The 27,408-nt window shown below is 44.6% G+C and overlaps 1 protein-coding gene across 6 annotated transcripts in view; it reads right to left on the bottom strand.

The window, feature by feature from the left end:
- Window positions 1–27,408, bottom strand: part of ATRX (ATRX chromatin remodeler) — a 200,468-nt gene that overhangs the window by 21,238 nt on the left and 151,822 nt on the right. For all 6 annotated transcript variants that reach the window (XM_006136188.4, XM_006136189.4, XM_006136187.4 and 3 more), the window contains 3 exons: window positions 23,397–23,505; window positions 12,645–12,822; window positions 10,750–10,944 (listed from right to left, as the gene is read on the bottom strand). In XM_006136188.4, coding sequence (XP_006136250.1) covers window positions 10,750–10,944; window positions 12,645–12,822; window positions 23,397–23,505 — 482 coding nt within the window. The remainder of the gene's footprint in view (window positions 1–10,749; window positions 10,945–12,644; window positions 12,823–23,396; window positions 23,506–27,408) is intronic.

Consider the following 27,408-nt stretch of genomic DNA (forward strand, 5'->3'; position numbering starts at 1 on the left):
AGGCAGGCCAGATCAAAGCCACAAGCGGGCCGGATCGGGCCCATTGAGAGGCTTTTGCTCACCCCTGCTGTAGTATCTCAGTGTCTGACAGAAATATGTTAAGTGAGTAGCTTCTACCATGCATGGTTCTTTCTTTCTTCCTTCCTTTTCTGAAGAAGGGCATGGGAATAAAAATCATAAAAAGTACTTTTAAATTTGTTAATATTAGCACATTCAAAATCAAAAGAATATGCCCTGCAGTTGGTGGATGATGGCCTACACTGGCAGTTTACAGCGTAGTAACTTTCTGGCTCAGGGTTGTGAAAAAACATGCCCCTCCCTCCGTGGGCAGCGAGTTATATGGGCTCATGGTGCCCAGGCTCCAGCAATATTCAGAGCCGGGGGCCCGGCTCCAGCAATATTTGGAGCTGGGTCTCTCCCCCGGCCCTGCCTGGAGCAGGCACCAGCCCCACCTGCCGGCATGTCCTCCCTCGCCCCAGCCCGAGAGCGTCCCCGGAGCAGAAGAGGGATTGTAGACTGGGCAGACGCCACGGCAAGCTATCACGGCAGGCTGTCCCCGCCCCCATATCCTTGCAGCGCATGCGCACACTGCGCACCAGACAGGGGTGATGGGATGCAGAGGCCTCGCCCCTGGGCGGACACTGCTGCGAGCAGGCGCAGCGGGCCAGCCCCGCCCTCTTGCGGCGCATGCTCTCACCATGTGCCAGCTACTTTAAATGCCGAGGGCGCGGCAGACAAGGGGGAGGGAGTCCACCTGGGCTGGGGCCCCAGGAGTGGGGCAGTGAGGTGAGCACGGGGAAGCGCCCACCCTCCTGCAGCAGCTGGAACCCGGCAGGCAACACCGCAGGGCGGACACTCAGACTCCGCAGCCCCAGAACAGACAGCGGATGCCAGAGTGGCCTATACTCCCTCAACGGACGGTGGGGCAGCAGGGCCTGATCGTGGACTCCAGCCCCGCTGCCCCACAAACTGGAAGGCAGAAGGTAGTGAAGGGGGAAAAATAGGTGGAAGGACTGGGAGAGGAAGGGGCTTGTGCTGAGGAAAGGGGACGGTCAGGAGAAGAAAGGGGAAGGCACCAAGGGACAGGGTGCAGGAGAGACAAATGCCAGGGGGCCAAATGGAGACAATGAGGAAAAGGGCAAGAGGGGAAGTGTCAGTGGGAGGGGGGACAGGGTGATGCTGGGAGAGGAGAGGGTAAGGGCATTGGGGCTACCGGGGGGAGGTGCTGGAAGAAGGCTTGAAATAAGGGGTGGGCATGAGGAAGGCAGGGATGGAGCAAGTCATGTGTGAGGGCACAGAGGGGAATGGGGGGCAGAGGGTGGTGAGGTGTGGGCATCAGGGAAAAAGAGGGCAAAGGGGGCAGGGGCAGTGAGGGAAGGGGGAGGCACCAGGAGGGTGCAGGAGTAAGGGAAGGTGCAGGTGCCATGTGATTCTGGGGTGAAGTAGAAGGGCAGACACCTGCAGGGGAGGGACCAGCACCAGAGGAAAGAGGCAGGGCAGGTGTATAGAGTGAGGTGTTAGGGGAGATGAGGAGGGGTAGCTCACATGATCAGAGTGGGGCTACTGGAGGAATGGGCACAAGGGAGAGAGAAGGGCTGGTGGAGGGCGGCAGGTTGCAGGAGGGCTGAAGGCAGTGAGAAGGGCAGGAGTCAGGACAGCAGAAGAGAGTGAAGAGTTGGGGGGGAGGATAGCAGGCACCAGGGGAGCTGATGGAACAAGGGGAGGAGACATGGCAGCAGAGAGAAAAGGTAAAGGTTTAAAAATATTTATTAATAACTTGGGTGCCACAGTGGCACATCCAAACAAGCCCCATGAACTCAGTACTGGTGCACAACACAAAATTCATTCTGCTCATGGGAGGAAACTCTTAGGCTATGTCTACACTGGCAGTTTCTTGTGCAAGAAGTCTTGCGCAAGAACACGTCCACACTGCCATATGAGAACTGTGCTTTTGCTCAAAAGCATCCGTGGCAGTGTGGACGCTCTCTTGCCCAAGAAAGCTCCGATGGCCATTTTACCTCTCTTACTATGCCGTATACTGTAAATTTCCTTGTGCAAGAGCAAGCGGGTAGTGTGGATGCTCTGTGGGTTCTTGCACAAGAACGGCTGTACTTGCGCAAGAAGCCGTGAGTGTAGACATAGCCTTAGAGGGAACACTTCCCCCAGCCTCTCTGCCCCCAAGTTAATGTCACAAACATTGGGTTAATGCAACTGCAGGATAGTTGCATGCAGGGGGTTTGGTGGGGGCCAAACTAATCCCTGTTGGTAGGAGGATGGTGGGAAAAGCCCTTCGAGAGGGGTGACATGACACCTTTTACTTCTGGTCATGTGTCCATCTTGCCCCGAGCGTGTTACCTCCAGAGGCATGGCTAATGGGGGGGAGGGGACAGGGGGCGTGGCTAATGGGGCACCATCAAAAATTATACAAACCTGCCGCCTATGCCTCCCTCCCAATGCAAGCAAGTTACTGCTCTATAAAGTGCCAGTGTGAACCACGCTTCTGCGCTGGGAGCCACACACCTAACACGGCTAACTAATCCCCTTGAAGAGGTGGCTGGCATATGAGCACTCTCCTAGTGCTCGTGCTGCGGCCACACTTTCAGTCTAAAGCAGTGGCTGTGCTTTAAACTGTTAAGTGTAGATAAGGCCAGGGTTTGGGGTGATTCTTAGGTCCTACAAATGTTTGGTCCACTTTGTTTCAATATTATAAAATCATTCAATACTAATTGAGCTGAAACAGAAAAAACCCTACCTTAAAGCCCCATAAATTTTCTTTAGGGACCAACTACGTAAGACCAGACTACAAGCAATATTACATTTAGATCACTAAATGTTTAGTACATAAATAAATAAATATACTACAAACAATGGCTAACTTAGACTTACCTTATTTTCAAATCTATTTTGAAAACAATGAAAATAAGCGTTCTGTGTATTTATGGCTAGAATACATTTTCTTTACGTGCAGTTATTGTAAGAATGGATTTGAACATTGAAGAACAAGGCTTAATAGCATCTTAATATTCCTGACATCCATGTAAATATATCATCTCTTTTTGAATCTTGGCCTTAATGACTGCCTGACACAACAAGTTCCACAGTGCAATCACATGTTGCGGGAAAAATGGTTACTTACTTTGTAACTGTTGTTCTTCAAGATGTTTTGCTTATGTCCATTCCACCTAGGTGTGCATGAGCTGCGTGAATGATTTCCAGAAGCTTTTTTACCTTTAGTATCCGTTGGGCCAGCCAGGAAGACTCCTGGAGTGGCACCGCTGTAACAGTGCAAATATATATCCCTGCTGGCCCTCCACCCTCTCAGGTCCTTCTTGAACATGTTTGACGAAGGGGAGGTGGCTGGGATTTGGAATGGACGTAAGCAACACATCTTGAAGAACTACTCTTACAAGGTAAGTAAATGTTTTTTCTTCTTCAAGTGTTTGCTTACGTCCATTCCACCTAGGCGATTCCCAAGTTGTACCCACAAAGGAGGGGTTGGAATCTAGGAGGATATGCATTAGAACACAGCCCTTCCAATGGCTGCATCCTCTCTCACCTGCTTAGTAATCACGATGACTGGCAAAGGTATGAACCAAAGACCAAGTAGCCACCCTGCAGAAATCCAGAATCAGCACCTATGATAAGAAGGACGTAAAAGAGGCCTGAACTCTAGTGGAATGTGCAACGATCGGGGGGCTGGCTTCCCTGACAGGTCATAGCATGCCTTAATACAAGCCATGATCCATGAAGAGAGACACTGCACCAGCACCGGGAGTACCTTCATTCTTTCTACAATGGAGATAAACAACTGCATGGACTTGTGGAAAGGCTTTGTCCCCTCTAAATAAAAAGCAAGGGCTCTTCTCACGTCTAATGAGTGTTAATGCATGTTCCTTCTGGTCTGCATGGGGGTTAGGGTAAAAGTCTGGAAGGAAAATGTCCTGTGACATGTGGAATGAGGAGACCATCTCAGACAGAAAAGTCAGGTGTGGATGGAGCATGACTGTGTCCTTGGAAAACACTGTGTAAGGGAGCCACCAGGAAAGCCACCTTCCATGAGAGGTAGAATAGAGTATACGTGGCTAGGGGCTCGAACGGAGGGTGCACGAGCACTAAATTTAGATCCCACTGAGGAACAGGCTGTCTGACCTGGGGGTAGAGCATGTCCAGACCTTTTGAGAAAGGTTTAACTATAGGGTTGACAAAGATCGAATCTTCCTTTCCCTGGGTGGAAAGCGCACCAAGGAGGTGGATAAATCCTGCTGCCTAAGCTTGAGAAGGTAGTTTAGGATTAGTGGGATAGAGGTATGGAGAGGATCCACTCCTCTGTGGGCGGCCCAAGTTGAAAACCGTTTCCATTTGGCCCTTGAGGTCACCCTAGTGGAGGCATTCCTACTGTCCATTAACACTCACCTGACCTGGTCCGAACAGAGCAACTGTCCACCCCTCAACTATGGATCTTTCAAGCTATGAGGTTGAGGGACTGCAGGTTCGGGTGGCACAGATGACCATGATCCAACTTCTGAGTCAACAGGTCAGGGAGGAGCAGAAGAGTGATGGGATCCTCCACCAGCAGTGATACCAGAGTGGTATATCATTGCTGCTGTGGCCACCAAGATCGCTGACGCGCTGTACCTCCTCACCCTCAGAAGGACCTTGTGAATGAGCGGAAATGGAGGGAAGGCATACAGAAGATAAGGGGTCCACTGCATTATCGTGGCATCCCCCTCCAATCCCAGGCACTGATTGAGGTATGAGCAGAACTTGGCACACTTCTTGTTGGCCTGGGAAGCAAACAGGTCCAGGTTGAGAGTCTCCCCCTTGCAGAAGAGACAGTGCAGCACATCCCCCAAGGGACCACTCATGGGTGGAAAACACCCTGCTGAGTCTGTCTGCCAGGGTGTTGTGGATTCCTGGCAGGTAGGTGGCCTGGAGCACGATGCAAAAATCCCAGAGGGCTACAGCTTCCAGACACAGGAGAGAGGACTGAGCACCACCCTGCTGACTGATATAAAACATCGCTGTTGTGTTATCCGTCAGCACCAAGACAACTGCCCTTGAACTGGGGCAAAAACACTTGGCACGCCACGCGTACAGCCCTCAACTCCCGAACATTTATGTGCAGTGACTGCTCTGCCCGGGACTACACACTGTGTGTCCTTAGCTCACCTAAGTGGACTCCCGATCCTGTATCTGAGTCTTCCATCACCAGCTGCATCGAGAGGAGATGCGGGGTGAAGGGGACTCCTCCACACACCTCATCCTCCTGCAGCCACCAGTCCAGCATGCAAAAGACCTCTGGTGGGACAGTCAACACCACATCGATGAGAGTACAGGCTGGGTTGCAGAACTTCACCAGCCATGCCTATAGTGGGCATAGATGTAGTCTGGAGTATTGCATGACATATGTGCACACGGCCATGTGACCCAGCAGTCTCATACAGTTTCTTTCGATTGTCAAAGGTGCAGCTTTGAGAGTCTCAGAATAATGTCCCTCATTGCCACAAACCTGGTGTTTGGAAAGGACACACACCCTATTGTGGCATCCCGTCTTCCTCTCACAAATTCTATTACTTGCATGGGGATGAGAGTAAATTTTGCTTTGTTTACCAGAAGCTCTAGATGGGAAAATGTCTCTCTGGCCAGATCTATGTGGCTCAACATCTGGCTCCTGGAGCAACCTATGATGAGCCAGTTGTCTAGGTAGGGGAAGAACCGTACTCCCCTAAGACAGACAGACCGACAGACAGACAGACAGACTGCCACTACAATGTAGCCAGACAGGAACCCCCCTGTAATATCCATCTTTGCTTGCCTGGAGCATACAGGGCACACAGAGCAGTAAGTCTTGAACAGAAGGCCCGGATATGCAGACTCAGTGACCCTGAATGGCTGTAAACAGAGAAACACCAATTGTTGACCTCGAGGATGCGAGAACTGCCTTGGCTGGCACCTAAATTGATACGAACACACACTATCTGGGGGGAGGAATCTCCCACCCAATAAAGAATGTCCAGTACTCACAATTAAGTTATCTCTCTTGCAAGTGTAAATTAAGTTGAAACTTGCTTGTAAGAACTGGCATCACAAAGACAAACCAGTACAATTTGGCATCTTAGATAAGAAAAAGGATACGGGCCCCTATGGGTATAAAGATGGGTCCAGCAGCACATTTACTCCGAGTGTCAATCTACCATCTATCTGCTGGTCGGATTAGGTGTTTGACCTCCCGAGGTTCCACTGGGATGCCCACCTCGTATTCGTCTTTCTTAGGAATTGAGGGACCGGCCCTGGCGTGACCCACTGGAGTCGAGAGGCACAGAAGGGGGTAAAAATTGTACCTGATGTGGTCCTTTGTCTTAAGTGTACACGTAGACTTAGAGCTCTTTAAAGATTAAGCTGTCACTTGGTACCTTATTTCTATTTTCTATCTTTATTTTCTTTGTAACCATTTTTAAGATCTGTATTTGCTAGCAGTTAAGAAATAGAGCAATAGCCATTGTAACCATATGATTTATAAGCTTCTTTAATAAACCTGTAACTGTTTAAGCTTTAACCTGACTCCTTCAGTTGCTGTAATAGAACCAAGCACAACTTAAAAGAACTTCAGCCGGTCATAAGGGACAGGTATAGGGGGAGCTTGAGCGGTGGATCATGTCACTTCCAGAGGACAGATCCGTTGGGGCATCTCTCAGCCTCCCTGGCTGCCCACTGCGAAGGGATCCGGTATCCTAGCAGTTGAAATCTGAGATGTAATAAGCTCTGGGGTGTCTGTCAGCCTGTTGGCTGCCCTCCGCGACGTGACCCCGGTCCTAGCGGTAAAGACACAGACGTTAAACTTCTCGGGGCGCCCTTCAGCCTCCTGGGCTGCCCGCTGCGATGGGACCTTGGTGTCTCAACAGTTAAAGACTTGGGTGTGACACACACACACACACACACACACACACACACACCACTGCCCCGACCATCAGCTGACACACTGCCATACATTTGGTAAACACGCTGGGAGCAGTGGACAGGCCAAATAGTAGGACCGTAAACTGGTAGTGGTCTTTGCCTACCATGAAACGGAGGTACCTCTTGAGGGAGGGGGATAATGGAAATATAAGTCTTTCTAGATCAAGGGAGGGAATGATGGAGGTCAGAGTCATCATCCTGAACTTCGACTTCCTTATAAAGGCATTTGGCTCCCCGAGGTCTAGGACGGGGCAAAGACCACCTTTGGACTTTGGGATTAGGAATTTCCAAGAATAAAACCCCTTCCCCTGAAATTTGTGTGGAACCTCTTCCACCTCCCCCAGTAACAGGAGCGAAGAGACCTCCTGATATAAGAAGTGCTCGTGAAAGGGGTCCCTGAAGAGCAATGGGAAAGAGGGATGAGAAGATGGGAGGGACAAGAAGGGGATAGAGTATCCCACTGCCACTGTTTCACTGACCCATCGGTCCGCAGAGATGGAGCACCAAGAATGGTGGAAGCAGGATAGTCTGTTCACGAAGGGACAATCTATTCCGGGGACTGCTGCTCTGCCCTCAGGCGTAATTTCAAAATCCCAATCTTAGGCCCTGGGTCTTATTAGAGGGGCCTGGTCGAGGGTCCACCATGACCTCCTGCCAGCCCCTACCACTGTTACCTGTTATGCTGCCTGCCTGCCTCCCTCTTGTCTGGGTCCCAGCTGGTAAGGCCTCTGCAGCCTTAAGTTTAAGGGGCACGTTGCGGGATGGGAACACGTATGCTCAAGGACTTCAAGATCATTCTCAAGCCTTTCAGTCCAAAAAGAGCCCGGATCCTTCAAAGGGCAGATCTTGCAGTGTTGTTTAACTTCGGGTGGGATGCCCAACACCTGCAGCCGTGAGTTTCACCACACTGCTATCTCTGTGACCACTGATCGAGCTGCTGAGATGGCAGCATCCAATGCAGCGTGGAGGGCTATACGGGACACCACCCTGCCTTCCTCGGTGAAGACCCTGAACTCCTGCTGCAACTCCTTAGAGAGCTGGTCTGTAAACTTATCCACGGCTGCCCAGGAGTTACAGGTATACCTGCAATAGGCACTGCCTATTGGTTGGCAATCCTCAGCTGTAATCGTTAGGTGGCTGAGGCCTTCCTCCCTAAGAGGTCTAGCTTTTTAGGCTCCTTGCTTTTGGAAGTAGGCCCGTGCTGGCCCTGCCTCTCCTTGTGGCATGCAGCCTATACCACAATGGAGCCAGAGGGCAGGTGGGTAAACAGATGTTTGCATACTGACTGTGGCACAAAGTACCGACTCTTCACACCGTTCTGGGTTGGTGGGATAAATGCTGGTGTCTGCCAGAGGGTTTTAGTAATTTTGGCCACCATCTTGTTAGGGGGCAGGGCAATTCTGGCTAGGGCATCCGTCATCAGATGTCCACCAGGGAATTTGATTCCTCTGCAACCTCCTCCGCCTGCATCCCTAGGTTTTGAGCAAGTCTCCTTAGGAGCTCTTGGTGGGTGCGTATGTCCATGGTAAGCCTGGCTGAAGAAGGGTCTATCAGCACCTCAACAGGGGAAGATGACAACAAGTCTCTGGGCATCCCTAAATCCTCAGGTGGTGCCCCTTTCTGGGCCTGAGGAGGATGCTGATGGTGAGGACCCATTGCAAGCAATACAGGGATGGGCGCCAATGCTCCCACGGGGCTTGCTCTGGACTCGAATACCAGGGCCCAGGTGAGAGGGATAGTGGACGGGTTGCCTCTATGCCCCAAGACCAAGGCTGGCACCAAGGCTGACCTCAACACTCCCTGCTCCTGAGCTAGTGGCATGCCCAGAGGGTTCTAAAGGGCAACTGGTTACCACTGCAGTGGCCAAGTCTGGGAGGTGAGTGGACTGGTGTGCCTCAAGTGGTACTGCGTGTGTGACTGGTGCCGCGAATGTGACCAGTGCAGGGAGTGGGAATGGCTGAGAGATGATGATGCCCTCAATATCACTGATTCCACGTCTGACTCCTATGAGTACTCTGATGCTGACCAAGACGGTGCAGCCGGTGATGAAGTGACCCGATGCTGGCTGTGACACACCATTGCTGCTGGCTTCCCCCAGTGCTGTTCCAGTGGTAGCATGTTGGTATACGCCGGTGCCAGCCCAGAGTGCTGATGGGGTGCAAGCAATACCACATGAGGTCGAGCATGAGCCAAAGTTGAAGGCTGCCCCATTGAGGCCGGTGCTGCCAGAGGTGCCAGGCCCACTGTTGTGGCCAGCAGTAGCTGAGAGCCCCTGAGCACTGCAGTCTTTGATCCCGGTTGTCGTTCCGCATGGCATGGACGGGAGTCTCCACCCATCGGTGCCAGGCCCGGTGAAGCCATGAGCTCAATCAGCTCTTGGGCTTCAACAAATGAGTCTGGGGTCAAGGATTTCCAGACCTTCATCATGGACAGGTCCTGAACCTCCAGACTACTGGCCCTTGTGGAGCTTGACCTATGCCTGAGTGGCACAGGAACAACATAGTGGGGGCAGAGGATTCTGGTGTTCCTCCTGCAGACACACCTCTTGCTCCCTTCTAGACAGAGACCTGCCTCTCCGCATCTTTTTCGATCTTGAGACTGGGGACTGGAACCGATGCCACAGTGCCATAGATCAGCCTTATGTTGCCGAGTGTCTCGGCATAGCTCCTGTCTCACGAACCAATGCTGGTGCGTTTCTTACAGATAGTGCAGGGCCCAGTACCGTGAGTGGGAGTGCCAACTCCATGGGGAGCAGTTTCAACTGCAAGTCGTGCTCCTGCTTTGTTCTAGGCTTGCAGGACCGACACGATTTTACAAAGTCAGTCAAATGTCCTTCTAGGCACGTAAGGCACTCCTGATGGAGGTCCCCCGCACAGGGCATAGACTTTTGGCACCTTATACAGGTCTTGAAGCCATGAGGTCCCAGCACCGTTCTGCGCTCCCCTCCTATAGTGTTATCTTACAGTAGCTGTAGTTCACACTAATTTAACTGCTACTAAAGAACTAATAATTTATAAAAGTAAACTATTTAAAAACAACAAGGTAAAGCATGCTAAGGGGGCACTTGCAAAGAGCAAGACAAGCGTTCCAGCAACTGTCACAGGCGGTAAGAAGAAAGTGAGGAGGTGGAAGGCCAGCAGGGACAGCAGCCCTCCACTTCCTCTGTTATAGTGGCACCACTCCCAGGGTTTCCTTGACCGGCCCAACAGGTACTAAGAGTAAAAAGCTTCCAGAACTCGGGCATGGTGGAATGGACATAAGGAAGCACCTGAAGAAAATAAAACTCCTTTTTTCATAGTGATTATCTCATCTTTTAACTGAATTGAAGGTCCCCTTGTTCTTATGTTGAGGGTCAGGAAGAACAGAAGATCCAGTTACTTTCTTTATATTAGGAATGTGAAAAGTTAATCAGTTAATGGGTGATGCTTACCAGTTCCAGTTAACTGGCAACCAGCCCCAGCATTAGGCTTGGGATGGGAGGCCAAGAGGCCGGTGGGGAGGGGGGATTACTCCAGCTAGACCCAGATCCTGCTATAGTTGGTTAACTGGTTAAACGTTAGGTTAACCTAATGTTTAACCTGTCAACTTTTTAACTGGGATTTCACATCCCTAATTTCCCTACTTTATATCATTTGTTACTTTATCTATTTTTATCATGTCCCCTTTTATTTGTTTCCTTTTCAAGGTAAATTAATTACAGTATTTTCATAACACTCTTTCCCTTCAAAGAGAGACAGCACTGCCCACTTGAAAAGGCTGAAAATTTATAAAAAATGTTGTGTATTATGTTACCTTTGGCAGCATGGGTGTATCCCTCTTCTTTTTCTTTTCTGAATTAGGATCATCCAGCAAGTCTGGCTCAAAAGTATAGAGCTCTGTAAGCTCATTCATAGTAAAGTGACGCTCAACTTGCTGTTGGTCAACTACTCGGAAAGACAATGATTGCTTCGTGACTTGACGATCATATATCTTGTCCTCCATTGTTCCCTAAAAAATACAAATATTTTGTTTTTATAAATCTCAACACAGAAATGGGATCAAGTTATTCTGACATTAAAAAAAACAGCAAATGATAAAAGCAATACTACTCTCTCATCAACTTTTGTTCTATCAAACAGCTGAACAATATCACCCCCATACATCTCCAGTAGTTTGCTAAAATGTTAAAAAGTGAATGTAGTCCCTGAATGAAACATCACAAGGGAACAGAGCTGCTGATAAAACTCATGTTGCATGAGTATTTATTAGAGTAAATCAATATATTTTAACTTCTTTAGCTCCCAGAGGATATCTGCCTTTGCACAACCTCCCTAAATTATAACATGAAAAAAACTGGTAATCCCGTTGCATTGTTCACCTTATTTTAAGTTAAACAAAACCAAAACACATACTACAGTAAAACCTGTATTATCTGGCACGCTCGGGGATTAAAGCGTTCCGGTTATCTAAAAATTCCGGTTAACTGAGGTTCCCATCAACTTAGGAAAAGCCAATGGACAATAATAGTAAAACTCAAGTTTTTAATATTGGTAGTTTTGTAGTGTGAGGCAGTTGGTCTCACATTTATATTTTGAGTTAAAGATGATTAGTACTTCTTAAACAACAAATTGTTCAGCCAATCATGGCAATCCAAGCGAGGCCTGTGTGCCTGAAGATGTGACAATATTGTGGCTGAGGGCAATGACGGTTAACAAAGTTTTCTGGTTAACAGAGTGCCGGATAACAAAGGTTTCACTGTAAATGAGAAAAACAGATGAGCCACACTCAACAACAGCTTTTAAAAAAACCTTACTGGACATGGTTCAGAGTTCAACTGAACATGAGTTGCTGGTGCAATGTGGTGGATAAACTACTGTGATCTTTGAATGTATAAGCAGGGCAATATGAAGCAGAAATTGGGAAGTATTGTATATTGCATTGGCATTCTATATAGATTTAATGGGAATTGTGTGTTTAGTTCTGATGTTCACAATTTTTAAAAGGATGTTGACAAACTGAAAAATGATTCAGATAAAAGCTACAAGAATGATTTATGGAGAAACTAAGAGTAAGAGACTAAAAAAGCCCAAACTACTAAATAATTAGAAGATTAAGAGGTGAATTGATTAAGACCCATAACCAGCTAAATGGAGAAAAATGTGTATAGCAGAGGGCTCTTTAACCTACCAGAAAAACGCACAAGAGCCAATGGTTTAAAGCTCGAGCCAGACAAAGTCAGACTAGAAATAAGGCACACATTTTTAAAACAGTGAAGTTAAACAATAATAGGAACAAATTATCTATAGATGTGATGGATTCTCCATCATTTGAGAGTCTTTAAATCAGGATTAGATGACTTTCTAAAAGATATGTTCTGGCTCAACTAAAAGCTGTGAACTTGATGCAGGAATTATGGGTGAAAATCTATTGTATGCATTATGCAGTCGGTCAGATTAGCTGATGTTAATGGACCCTTCTGGACTTAAATGTTTGCAACTTTTTAACAGTTTAGCAATATTAAGCCCCCAATTCTACTATCTGATCTATACTGGTGGATTCCCTTTCCTGTTTGCGCCCCCTTTTCCTGCCTCCCCCCTCCCCCCCGGCTTCAACAAGACTCCTTAAGAATGTATGCATCGGTCTTTACAGAAAAGACATCAGGATCTGAGCTTTAAAGGATGAATGAGAAACATCCAAAGCATACATACCTGAGCCAAGAATCTGTACACAAACACAGGTTTGTTCTGTCCAAAGCGGTAAACTCTAAAGATACTTTGAATATCATAAGATGGATTCCAAGAGGCGTCAAAGATAATCACCCTATTAGCAGCCACCAGATTAATTCCAAGGGATCCTGCTTTAGTGGAAATAATAAACAAACGGCCTCTGAAACAACAAAAAATAAAATTACAAATTTAATATTTTATAAACTGACTTCTATTACCTTGGATTTCTTAATTACTATAAACATGAAGTTTTTTAAATGCTGGCACCTAAATCCTGGGATCCTATTATGACTTATTCATAAATTATAAATGATACAAAATCTTCTAAAACCAGGAAGTTGTACAAATTGCATCTGTTATGTTCTAAATAAAAGGAAAAACTGCTAACCAGCTGTCAGAACCAAAGATCAGAGACTTAAGAAATCATCTTTTACCAAGAATTAGAACGAGAGGGGGGAAAAAACCTTATTTTTCAGACATTTGAATTTGGGATCAAATGCAAGAAAATTAGTTATACCAAGTTAAACCATCATTAAAAAAAGAATACATGATGATTGGTGTTATTGGAACGATTATCTGGAAAGCAGACTTTAAAAATTCCTTGGCATGAAACGATTTCTAGGACTTCTTTTATAAAATGATGCACTTCTGTTTCTTTACATGTCACTATCACCCAACATTAACTTAAAATTAACATAATGCAAAAAGTTTCATGTAGTGTTAAGATTGACATTTTAAAAACATAAAATGCAGGGATTTTTAAGTTCTAACAACAGTAATTGTACCTCTTTGCAAATATGTAATATTTTTATTACAGCATAAGTTTAACTTGTGACTTAACATGTAAGTAATGCAGAGCTTTGGGAATATAACGTAAAAGTTACTGGATACTGCTGTTCTAAAGTCCTAGTCTTAACACTGAATGAATTAAGTTTATTTCATTTATTTACTTTAATATACAATTGGCTGCACTACTGCTATTAATCTGAACACTGACATATATATTTGTGGAAATTAATCAAACAAAAGACAGCTTCAATTAATATGTACAATATACGTATATTCAGAGGCAGTTCAGCCGTGTTCCTGAGACACCAGGGATGGCCATGCCCCTTCTGCCATTACTTTAGATATGAGCATCTAATGCTTTCTGAAAACAATGAATCCTTATTAAATTAAACACACAACCATAATGCCTAATTCAACCGTATTAACTAAAAAAGTCAGATCCTGCAGAGACTATCATCAACATACCTGAAAAACTCATCTTGAGTGAAGTGGACACTGGGACAGGTCAGACCCAGAAAAGCAGTAATTTGGTAAATTGTCCGTTCTCAATCCTGAAAGTTCCCCAAGTCCAAGACATTTGGGATGTAGTGAGCAGGAAGAAAATATTAGAGAAAGGAAGACATAAGTAGGACAGAAGCAAACTGTTTCCCCTTCCCTAAAATGGTATTAATCTATTTTGAGACAACATAGCTTGGAGACACTTTTCTGCCTGTACTGCTATATAATAGTGCCGATGGATGACAAGATGGTAGCTTCACAGATTTCCACTGTGGCAGCTGATGCTCTTTCTAATCAGGATGTTACTATGAAATAAGATGAATAGTTTCTTCCCCTCTCTTTTGGCATCAGTCTATCTGTGGCTTAATATATTTCAGTGATGCATTATTTGATCCAACTAGCCACAGAGTATTTGGATGCATTCAAGGCTAGACATTTAGGATGAATGGAAATGAATAAAGATGTTATTTTTCTATAATGATCAGCTCAAAGGAATATTTTAATTGCTGTTCTGGCATATGCTGTACTTTTACTTTCAGGTGTTGAAGATTCAAAGTAAAAGACTAAATGATTTCCTATAAAGGCAGGAAAGAGTTAGCTTGGGTAACCGATAACTACTTTGTCATCATGGAAGATATTGTAAGAAGCTGTGTATCCAATCTGGTTACAACCAAGAAGAAAGTTTTCAAAGAAAAGAAATAAAAAGGCCATATCGGGCCACTGGATGGTTCACAACTTGTACCACTTTGGGCCAATTCTAGATAAGAAAGATACACCTAATGATTGGGTTGGACTACTGTAAGCTACTTAAATGACATCAGATATTTAGATGAACATAAGTTTATGGCATAGTTTAAAGCTGAGACATGAGATACTATGGAAGGAATCTAAGATTCAAGTCAAGGTGCAAGAAATCAAGAGAGAGCTGGTGCTGATTTTTTTTTATTTTAAACACCATTACGGGCATTCTGTGTAAAAGCTTGAGTAGACAGAGCTTATGACAGCCTGAATGAGGTTAGTGTTACTTTGAAGATGTATGCCATTTGTTCAAAAGTCCCAAAGGGATAGCCATCTTAATCTGTAACTTTAAAAACTAAACACAGTGTGAGCTTTCATGGGCAAAACCCACTTCTTCAAATAAGATGATCTTGATCTAATCTTTTGTTCAGTTCTTTTTAGTTCTGAGTACAGTTTTAGGCTTAGTCAGTATGGGACAGAATGCAGAAGCAGACACTGAAACAGATCCTGCTTGCTGGAAAGATGGTGCAGGGACTTTTGTAGATTCCACTAGATCTAAATACCATTTTGGCCAATTTGCATAATAATAATAATAATAATAATAATATCATCGGTTTCCTCTTACCTACCAAATTGCTTTCTTTCTAGTGGCAAGAGAGAGAAGAAGCTAGTCCAGCTATTTGAGAGTTAGTGTGGCCTCAGTAATCTGTGATCTGCTTCCCTGTGAAGAAGAGCCACACCACTGAATTTCACTTGGATGCATATATATGGACTTGGGGTGACTTAGCTCTATCAATACCAGAAAGAATACTTTCTGATTCAGGGACTATGCTATATATTGACTGTGTGTAGATAATTTAACCAGTCTCGTTATATGTTCAGTGATTTCTTTACTTGGATCATTTTAAAGGAGGCCAGGCCATCTGAAATTTGTTCAGGAAAAAAATATGTCTTGTTGCAGCATTTAGGCTTGAACCTTTTGTGCTCTATTACTGATTTTTGTATGATAAAAATGTGGGACTTTTTGTCTGAACTAGAAACATGCTCTTTCACTTAGCACTCATAGAAATGCTAAAGAGTAGGCTTAACGATCCAGATCTCTTTCAAGTTGTTGTACAGGAATCTGCCTCTGACCTTTTTATCTTTCTTTGTATTTTGATACTACATGTGTACTCCCCAATCTGAAAGACTGCTATCAGACAAGATTTCAAGGACTAGGTAATGAAAGGACAATACTGACATCTTACGTGATTTCCAGTCATCATGGAATCATACAGTTTAAAGCCAGAAGGAATTATGAAATCAACTAATCTGATCTGATGTATATGATAGTGCCCCAACCTCACCTAGCACCCCCCACAAGCCACAGCCACCAAAATTACACCAAAGTATTATGCCCACAGGAGATTAGACTACTACATGCTACAGACAGGGAACAGGAGGGCCTGAGGTGTATCATGCCCCAAGGTCTCCCTACAATGGAAGGGAAATTATTAACTGAGGGATTGTCTTTCTTCTCCTTCCTTTACATCATCTCTTATCGGGAATGGCTCCTATAGGAATCCCTGAAGATTTGTAATGTATTGTTATATCTCTTGAGCACTGATCATTTCTTGGACAGAAGATAAATGCAAGTAAAGACAGATGTGTGGTTTCTGTTTTGTGACACTGTCAAGAATATGTAGGGATCTTTTCAATCTCTACTGTTTCAGGAAGGCACAATTTCTCCTTGTCTCCCCCTAGCTGGATGACCCCTCGTGAAAAACAGATAATGGAGCTCTAAGTTTACCAAGAATCCTTATGCTTGAATTACAGAGGGTCCTTAACAATTTTTTCTGTGGTCTCTGAAGACGATAATATGAGTCTGTCTTTAATGAAAGTGTAAGGGGACTGTTACCCCTTACTAAAACTCTGTGGGAGTTTTTGGTTTGCCAGCTCGCAGTATCTGAAGGGGAAGAGTTCATGAGACTGACTGACCCCAGAGACAATGAAAAGCAGCCAACACTCCAGCTCAGCCTGATTGACAGGTTGGACAGGCCAGTGAGGAAGGGGAGAGGCCAGGCCCCGTCCTCCCTGTGAGCTGGGATTGTTCTGGCTCTTTCTCTCTCTGAACAAACAAGCTGTGTGCAGAAGAGGTCCTGCAAAGACAGAGAGCTGAAAAGAGCAGTGCAAGCTGTATGAAGAAGTCCTACAAAAGGAACAGAGAGCTGAGACACTGCTAAGAGGAGTGCAAGCTGTGCTGAGGGGCAGTTTTTGCAGCAGCAGAGCCAGGCATACACAGCACAGGGAGTGCAGACCCTGTGTTGAGCAGCAGACTGGCAGGGCTCAGAGAGCAAAAAGGAACAGAGAAGCAACACAAGGAGCTGGAACTGGCCAAGCAGCACAGCCTGCAGCTGGATGTGGTGAGCACCTGGGACCAGCAAAGTGTGGGGAAAGGCTCTGGACTGGGAGAGGGGTCTGGCCACTTCGAGCTTGAGACTGTGTGGTCACTACCAGAGCTAGCGTGTCCAGCCTGTAGCTCCCCCTGCAGCATATCCAGGGCCTCTAAGAAAGAGACTATGGACTGTCCTTATACTCTGCAGGCTGCTGTTTTGATGTCCCTGTGCTACAGAGCAGAGCTGTGTGTTCTCATTTAACCATTCTCATTTTTTCTTATTCTTTTCTCTTTAATCCATTGTTTAATAAATTGTATTTGCTTTGAACCTTATGAAGTGATCACTGGGCCAAGAAGGCCTGCAGTGTAAAGAGAGCACCTCGGAGTGGGGACACCCTAGCTCCTGCCCCTAGTGACTACAAGGTCAGGGATTAAGCCCCAGGAAACCTGGGCCCAGCCTTGTTGGGGTTCCAAGGGCTCTGCTACTCAGGAGAATGGAGGGGGAGCCCTCAGGATCAAGAAGCCGTGGGGTAAAGGAAGTGGGAGCGGGGACTCAGATCCTTTCGCTGGTTCATTTCACCAGGGTGTATAGAAGCCAGGAAAGTTCCCCACAATAGCGGGACCATTCCCCCGCTTACAAAAGGGTATGGATACATCCCTAACTCCTTCAGTAGGTTAGTGCAATACATAGCTTTGTGAATACCAAAGGAGCACAAGACAGTTTGAAAGGTAATGTTATTTACTAAAATTGGTGATTTTTGTAGGCAAAATGAAGAAACTGGTGAAAACAGGGCCCGACTAGAAAATGCACATAAGCATCTGTTGAGCCCATGTAATCTTCCAAAGAGATTCCAATGATGGCAAAAACCAGTGTCTCCATTCTGAATTGTTTTCTTTGTCAATCTTTTCAATCTCTTGAACTTGATCTCCTCCTGTTCATTTTCATACTAAGAAAAATCTGAAATAGCACTTTGAAGCTGCTTGTTATTTCTTAATGGAGAGGGGATGTTGAAGGTGCTTAAAGTTCCAAAGTAAGTATTCATGGTGCACTATTGTCTGTAACCACTTGCCTGAAGTTCATTAAAACTAGATAACTAAGATGTCGAATAGTCTATTTCTAAATCAATTTATGGATGGCAATAATCCTAATTGCATTAATGTGAAGTTTGGATCCATTCTCTGTCCTGAACTTCCATTTGACATCTTTTCTTTTTTCTTTTCTTTGGAGAGGGGTGAGGAACTTATACTTTTACATCAAGGTTATAGTCCTCTTCGGACTTCAATGGTTTTCTCATCAAGCAGTTTTATCTGAAAGGCTTCGTCTACACTGCAGGGTTTTTGCATAAGAAGCCTTTTGTGGAAGAGATTATCCACAAAAACTTCTTGTGAAAAAGCGCATCCAGACCTCAAAGCGCATCGCAAAAGTGGTGTGCTTTTGCGCAAGAGAACATCCACACTGCATGGACGCTCTTACACAAGAATGGCCATCAGAGCACCTGTGCTTTTGCAGATAGGGGTTTCTTGCGCAAAAACCCTTCTGGATCGTCCACACCTGCCTTTCTGTGCAAGAGCTGTATCGCAAAAAGGAGTTTATTCCTCGTGGGGAAAGGAACAACTCTACCAGCAAAAGTCCTCCGTTCTTCCAATTTGCTTGCAGAAAAATGCATTTGAGGTACAGACGCGCTGCCGGTTTTTCTCCCATGCCATCACAGCAGGACCCAGCAGTGTCTAGATGATACCTGACAGATGTCTATCCTCTGTTTAACCACCATGACAGTTCAACCTAAACCTCCTTTGCAGCAGTTGAAGCCCCATTGCTTCTTGTCCTATCATCAGAGGCCAAGGCAATTTTTCTCCCTTCTACTTGTAACACCCTTTAGATACATGAAAACTGCTATCATGTCCCTCCTCTGTCTACTCTTTTCTAAACTAAACAAGACCAATTCTTTCAGCTTTCCCGCGTAAGTCATGTTTTCTAGACATTTTATCATTTTTGTTGCTCTTCTCTGGACCTTCTCCAATGTCTCCACATCTTTCTTGAAATGCGGTGCTCAGAACAAGACAGTACTCCAACTGGAGCCTAGTCAGTGCAGAGTAGAGCGGAAGAATGACCTCTTCTGTCTTCCTCACAACTCTCCTGTTAATGCATCCCAGAATCATGGGTGTTTTTTGTTTTTGTTTTTTTGCAACAGTGTCACACTGTTGACTCATGTTTAACTTGTGGTATTCTATGACCCCTAAATCCCTTCCTAGACAATCACTTCCCATTCTGTATGTGTGAAAGGGATTGTTCTTTCCTAAGTGGAGTCTTTTGTATTTGTCCTTATTAAACTTCATCCTGTTTACCTCAGACTATTTCTCTAGTTTGTCCAGATCATTTTGAATTTTGACCTTATCCTCCAAAGCACTTGCAATCACTCCCAACTTGATATCATTTGCAAACTTAATAATCATACTCTCCATGCCATCTAAATCATTGATGAAGACATTAAACAGAACCGTTAGGTTCCTGCATTTTTTAATATGCAATTTTGAAACATTTAATTGAAGCTTCAGGCAGAAATTCCATAATTGCTATTGCTACAGATTAAACTTAAGATGACTCTAAATCAAACTGGAGAAAAAAAATCTGTTTTCCAGTTTTTTTGCCTTATTTATCTGATAAACTTAGGCTTTCTCTAGGTATACAGCTTTAGCATGCTGATCACTGCTTTTTCTTCCATGAATCTGCAGCACGTGGTTACCCTGTAAGGCCGAATGAGCTTCAAAGTTCCCTCTAGGAATGGCTTCTATTTTTCTGTCTAAAGCCAGGTTGATTCTAGATCTGGAAGGTCAGCTTAAGATACGCAACTCCAGCTATGTAAATAATATAGCTGAAGTAGACATATTTTACGCAGAGCTTGGCACTGTCTGCACAGCTGGAGGTCGACGGAAGCAAAAGCTCCCATCAGCTTCCCTAGCTCCTTGTAAGGAGTAGGAGTACTGGCGCCAACCGGGGGTGCCCACAGTGTTTGATTTACAGGGTCCTTACTACTCCCGCTAAATTGAATGCCAGAAGAAGAAAATACCTTTACAAAATGTATTGAAATATACTTTAACTTTGATGCCACTGGTGCATGTATCTTAGGGAAGATAAAGAAAGAATCTTTGTGTGCTAGATAGACCCTGTGGATTTTCAAAATTGGAGGCAGAGACATTGGAATGAAAGCAGAAGGAGTCTGGTCAAGAGCCCAACAGCTTCACTGACCAATCTGAACAGCCTCCAGTATTTGCAAGAAGCATGTCATGCCTCAAATGTCTCAGACTGGGGTAGTGTCAAGATCCAGAAACGTTCGTTTCCTGCATTTTTTTCAATATGCAATTTTCAAACATTTAATAAAAGTTTCAGACAGAAATTCCATAATTGCTATTGTTACAGATAAAACTTAAGTTGACTCTAAATAAGACTGGACCAAAAAAATAAATAAATCAATTTTCCAATTTGTTTTATTCATCTGATAAACTTAAGTTTTCTCTATGCTACACAGCTTTTAGCAACACAATGGTGTTTCTGTATGGTGGGCAGTGTAAGCGCTGTTTGTTGGCACATTTGCTGACAAAATACTTCAATCCCTGCTGAGTGGAGTTCATATTGTTGGCAGAAGTGCTCTCCTGTTGACATGGAGCTGTTTACACTGCCACTTGCCCACAGCAAAACTTTTGTCTGGAGGGTAGAGTGAATTTAAGCACCTGTAAACAGCAAAAGTTATAGAAGAGTAGCCATGTTATTCTGTTACAGCAAAAGCAATGAAGAATCCTGTGCCCCCTTAGAGATTAACTAATTTATTTGGACATAAGATTTCATCAAATGCACTCTACTCAGCACATTACTTGAATCAACCATGGTTCTGGAGCTAAGGATTTTTAGGTCATCTGCAGCAGAAGGGCGGTTGCCTTATAAGCCCCTAAGAGCTTCAAGGTTCCCTCTAGAAATGGCTTCTCTTTTTCTGTCTAAGAAAGAAAACCCCACTCACAAAAGGTATTGAAATATACTTTAACTTTGATGCCACGGGTGCATGTCTCTTAGGAAGAATAAAAGATCATCCCTGCGTACTAGACACTGTAGATTTTCAAAAACTGGCGGTAGAGACTTTGGAATGAAAGCAGGCGTCTGGTCAAACCCAACAGACTCATTGACCAATCTAAATAGCTTCCCATATTTGCAGGAAGCATGTCATGCCTCAGATTGGGATAGTGAAAGGATCCATTTGATGAAGTGGGCTCCAGGCCACAAAATCTTATGCCCAGATAAATTTGTTAAGTCTCTACGGGACTCCTTGTAGTTTTAACAAAAGTTTTGCTATTCAACTGGCAGTGCAGACAAAAGTCTTAGCTTACAGCTCATTTCACTGTATAGCCAGTCTTCTTCCCAGTTTATGTAGGCCTCTCCAATTGCAACAGAAGTAGAGAAATGTTAAGAAAGAGGGAAATGCAAATATAAAACCAAAACAAAATTCACAGAGAAATTAAGGGACAAGTTTAATCAGTATGGTTTAAAGTTTATATTTCAAACTTATCAACATAAAACAAAGAAGGAACCGGAGGAGTAATGGGAAAATCAGCAGCCAGCTGGAATTTACTAGAATTTCCTCACAAAAAACAATGTCAACAACCATGAAAAATATCAAACTGTTATATGGATCTGAAAATAGTGTCTTTTCCACCTATAACTAAATTATCCATCAAACAGTGCTTACACAAAGAGAAGATGTATATTTATAAATATTCAAAATTGTACACAAATAGCTGTGAAAATGCAATACAAAGCATATCTATTACACCGAGAACAGTTTATAGGAGAAAACCTAAACTTGTTGAGAAGACATAAGTAATAACCCTTTCATTCATTTTAGAGCGCTAATTTAACAAATAAATATTAGCAAGATGCACTTATTGTCAGGTTAACGGGCCAATGCTCCAACAGAGTGATTCCAATTTGCTCCATTCAGAAGTTGGCTGTATATATTCAACATGTGCAAGTGATAGTAAGCATGCCACATCAAAGAACAAGGCATGTGGCATAGAGTAAAACCTATAATCAACCAACTTAATAGGAAACCTTTAACAAAATGACAGAAGTCCTTTCTTCTCAAATAAAACCCCAACATCAAATGCATTTCTCCTCATTAAGGGCGGAACCAGACACTATCAAACTCACAAGTCAAAACTAAAAGTTGTTTTTAATTATTTCACTGACTTAACTCAAAGTTAAGAAAAATCAATATGAAAGCGTATTTTGCTACCCCTTATTTAATTCACTAATATTTGCAGACTGGTCATTTCCATGTTTAATGTGAATATTTATCTTTAAAATTCATTCACATGGGCCAATATTGACAGAGAAAGTGTCCAAAGACAAACTGCATTACTAATTGAAATGTTAATCAGTTGATGCAGTGGCCTGGCATGTCCATAGTTCACATTACACACATATACATAGGCAGAGAAAGTTCTGTCCTAGGTTAAGACTAAAATTCCCACAGAAAAATTACATTAAGATAGAGTACATATTAATAATGTAGTGCAATTTATCTGATATGGAACTTGCAATTGCACCAAAGCCAAGAGAATATACCCAGAAAATTCAGAGTACGTTAAAATTAAAACAAAAAAATTAAAATACAAAAATACATAGAGTATCAAAAGGCCTTATTGTTGGCATGTCGTGGCATGTAATAATTTCCAACGTAAGCTTTAACACCCTTACGAGGTGTGTTATTAATATTTTTACAAAGGGGAAGCTGAAGCACGCAGACAAAGCAAAATTGTCAACTAATTCTGGGTGCCTAATTTGAGAAACCTGAAGCCTACTATTTCAGCCCATAATTAGTATTTTATAGCACTTTATATGTTCAGAACATAATTCCCATTCACCCCAGTTGCAATTCTGAGTGCTTTGTACTTCTGCAAATCAAACCCAATATGGATGCCAAGAAAATGGAAGAACGCACTGGCAACTTGTGAAAGTTTTAATTTACATGACTTGCCCCTTATCAGAGGCCAAAACGCAGCAGAGAAAACTTCAATTTAAACTCCTGAAGTTCAGCAAAGTTATAAGCACTGAAAACAATCTCATAACAGAAGGTGCTGGGCAACGTATCTCTAAAATATTAGACAAACATACACACATATGCAATGCAGATGAAGAAGGTGCAACAGTACAGGTACAAAAATATTTAAAACAAAGTTATATCACCAGAGGATATCTTTAAAAAAGTTGATAAGCTAGCACAACTACAAAATAGATACAGGAAGAAAAGAGATAGGAAATTAAAAGCTACATACAATGACCTTACCTCACATTAGTTTCATCATTAAATTCTTCAGCCCATTTCTTCCTTGATTGAGCTGTGGTTGAACCGTCTAAACGGTAGTAATCAATATTTCTGAACCATTTTCCTTCACCTAGAAATTTGAAGGGCAGGTGATTAAATGACACCAGCCTAAAACAAAAATACTACCAGTACAATAATTTAAATACTGATCATTCACAGGCAAATTGAGATTAAAAGTTATGGGTGCAATCGTGTAACCTGACATGACCAAGCTACTCTGTAACAATCAAATCTTAGTCCCAAGGATTTCCAGAGCCCTGCACACATACAGAATTTGTATTTGTATCTACATGTCCAAAAAATGAGCTGAAGATATCCACAACCACAACCATGAATGCGCACACCCATGGACATAAAGCGGATATCTGGAAACATGCAGAGTTCTAGATAAAAAGTTTCTATCTGCATCTGCAAAAATGAGCCACGGATCTGCATCTATATCCACAGATATAAAGTGGGTATCTACGGATTTGGAGTGCTCTACTGATTTTTATATCTGTGCCCCAAAGAATATGTGCACAAATAAATGAATACCCCCACAAGAGGGTACCTGTCATTGCTTTTCTCAGGTGAGCTGTGAAAATAATGTCTGGTAACTACAGCCCTGAAAATCCACAGATACCTGCTTTATATCTGCAGGGATCCACATCTGTGGGATGCAGATATCTGCGGCTCATTTTTTGCAGATGCAGATACAAATTTGTGTCTGAAGACCTGCATTATATCCACGGATCATTTTTGCAAATGCAGACACAGGGCTCTATGTGTAACCTGTTTTATGAAATAAAATCCTCCACAAGATTACCGAAAATAGCAGTAATCATAATTTGGGTCAATAAGTATCCAAAGTCTTTAATGCCTTCCTAAACCACAGGTATCCTTGCCTAATATAAGGACTGCAGAATTAGAGTTACCGAAGAATAAAATACAATTAGTTTTCTGAATTGGATTCGATCCTCTACGTAGAGTCCAGCAGTACTGAAACTTTTCTTAGGAAAAAGACAATTTAAAAATAATTTAACTTATTCAAAGTTCCACAAGCAGCTTTATGTGGCTTGCAATTTAGAGAGACAAGGACACAATTCAAATTTATATACAGAGATCAAACTTTAATTGTAATATTTTTAGTAACCTTTAGTTATCTCTTCTAAGATTTGCATGTTTCCCAGATCCCTTGTCAGAGATCTGGACATGTTTGCAACAAAATCAGTCGAATATCTTGTTTAACCTCAATGCAAAAGTTAATTGTAAAAAGTAACTACATTTAACCTTTAGGCATTATGCCAATAACCCTAATTTTCTAATTGATCTTTGTAGTCTGTATGTTTCCAATTACTCGGAGCTGCAGTCTCTCTCACAAATTGCATCCCTTAGGTAAATGCTTGAAAGGGAATTTCAGAAAGTCAAGGTATAATCATTTTAGAACTGAAATTTAGAACAGCTGCTTGAATTTAATTAGTCTATGAGTTACAGCTACTTCTTGCCAAATGAAAAAAATTACAGCTGATAGATGCAGATTTTTTCTTCCCTTTTAGAACCTCTCATTTTCTTTGGAGGTCAAGATTTATTTACAGTAAATGAACCCCACTGGGCCATCCATTAAAATCAGGGCAGCTCTTGTAGGAAGAAACAATACTGAAGGACAACAAACTATGAGAAACTGCCAGCTAAGTAACGTCACAGATATTTACATGAAATTGATGACTTGGTTGTACATCAACAGAACCACCGCTAATAGAAAAAAGCCAAGACCATGCAAAATTAGCTCAGGTGATATGAACAGGCTGTAAAGACAAACAGCTCAGAGTTACAAATGATCAGTGTTCTGAAGCAACACACAGAAAATATTCCATAGAAGCTTGCTATATGGATAACAGAGCTCTAGGTAATATAGCAGCAGTGAGCAATAAAATCTCTCTCAATATAATTTTAGAGTGCGTCTGTCTGTCTTTCTGTGAGTCTGTTTGTTCAAGAACTCCTCCTAAATTATACGACCAAGGGCCACTACATTTGGTATGTAGCTTCCTCTTCTCCTAACATAAAAGCAAGATCAAGGTTTGGTTGTGCCAAGACAACATGAAGCCCCAGAAAAGACCGTATTCCATAAAATGCAAAGGGAATGAGTCCTAAGACAACGGTTAAATGCAGAGTTTCCACTGGGGACAGCTGCACCACCATCAGAGTAGCTAGCAGGGCTCGGGCTCCGCCATCTTGCCTGTCAGCACACCAATAAGTAGTAGGGATGTTAAAAATCATTTGTTTGTGTAAATGTGTAACTGCTGAATTTTTTTTAGCATTTACATGCAGGGGGCGGGAGGTAGGGTTGCCAGGTGTCCGGTATTCTACCAGGCAGTCTGGTTTTTGAGCCCTATGTCCGGTAAAAAAACATCCAGAAAATACCAGACATGTGCAATGTCCAGTATTTCCTGGATTTCTGGCTGGGCGCCGGACGGAAGCCTGGCAGGGGCGGGAGGAGTGGCTGGGAGGTGGGGCGCGATCAGCGCTGGGAACCCTGGCTGCGTCTGACGCCTTGGGGAGGAGGAGAAGCCTGGTCCCTGCTCCTGAGCACGTGGTGGAGCCACAGCCAGACTCACTCGCGCTTCTCCAGACCATGTGCATGCCCGGGTCAGTCCCGCCTCTCTATCTTCCCCCGATCTGCTCCATTGCCCCCAACCACCTCCCGGCCACCCCTGCTTCCTGCCGGACAGTTCTCCTCCTCCTGATCTTCTCTGGCCAGCCGTGCTGCCTCCGACCCCTGCCTGCCATCCCTCCCCCCCCCCCATCTCCCTGGGCCAGCCGTGCTGCCCCAAACCCCCGCCCGCCAGCTCTTCCCCCTGGCCTCCCCCATCTTCCCCAGCCAGTCATGCTGCCCCCGACCCCCCCCCGAACTCCTGGGGCCAGCCACACTGCCCCGCCTCCCCGTCCGCCTCGCTCCTCCCACCATCTCCCCTGGTCAGCCGCGCTGCCCCCGACACCCCTACTCATCTCCCCAGACAAGCCACGGTGACCCGACCCCCTGCCCACCAGCCCTGTCACCCGGCCTCCCCCGTCTCCCCCCAGCCAGTAATGCTGTCCCCAACCCCCTTCCCCCCAACTCCTGGGGCCAGCCACACTGCCTCGCCTCCCTCGCCCCCCCCCCTCATCAAGTGTGTCTGGTATTTTTTTCTAAATCCACCTGGTAACCCTAGAGGGAGGAGCCAGTGCTCGCTGAGTGCCAGCTTTTAAGCATGCTCCCAGCAAGCACCAGCTCCTGCCCTCCCCACCCCACCCTGCCTCTGAGACAGCAATTTGGACGGGGCCGGCAGCTCTGCAGGAGCTGGTGGGGAGATGGCTTTTAAAACAGCTGCACCTGAGCACCGGCTTTTAAGCCAGCTGTTCCCAAATCCTGGCTCCCACCTTCCTCCCTGCCTAGCACTGCTGCCTCTGTGGAAAGTTGGGAAGCAGGCGGCTCCACAGGTGGCTGCATGTGTGGAGAGCTGGCTTAAAAGCTGGCTCCCCATGTGTACCAGCTCCCAGCTGCCCCCACCCTCACTGTTGCCTCTGATAGATAGCAGCGCAGTGAGAGACATGGGGAGAGGCAGCTCCACGGGGGCTGGAGTGCTGCTGCCTCCATAGGCAGCGGGAGGGTTGTGTGTAACCATTAGGATTAACCGATGAACGCAGGTTTATCGGTTAGTCATGCACATGAATACACATGGACATCCCTAATAAGTAGCTCCCTTGTCCCAAACCCTTTCCCTACTCCGAGCCCTTAGATGCAGGGCTGGGGTGGGGAACATAGGTCATGGGCAGGCTGGAGGGGTGGCCTGGGTGGGGCTGCAGGGAGAGAGGAAAAAAAGGCCTCAGAGGCAAGCTGGAGGGGTGGGCGGGAGAGAAGAGAACATGCCCCTGGCACCCAGCCTCCTGAAAACAAACACACACACACACACACACACACACACACACACACACAGCCCTGCCCTGAAGGACCTGG

Source organism: Pelodiscus sinensis, chromosome 13 (genome assembly GCF_049634645.1).
Source record: "Pelodiscus sinensis isolate JC-2024 chromosome 13, ASM4963464v1, whole genome shotgun sequence".
NCBI lineage: Eukaryota > Metazoa > Chordata > Testudines > Trionychidae > Pelodiscus > Pelodiscus sinensis.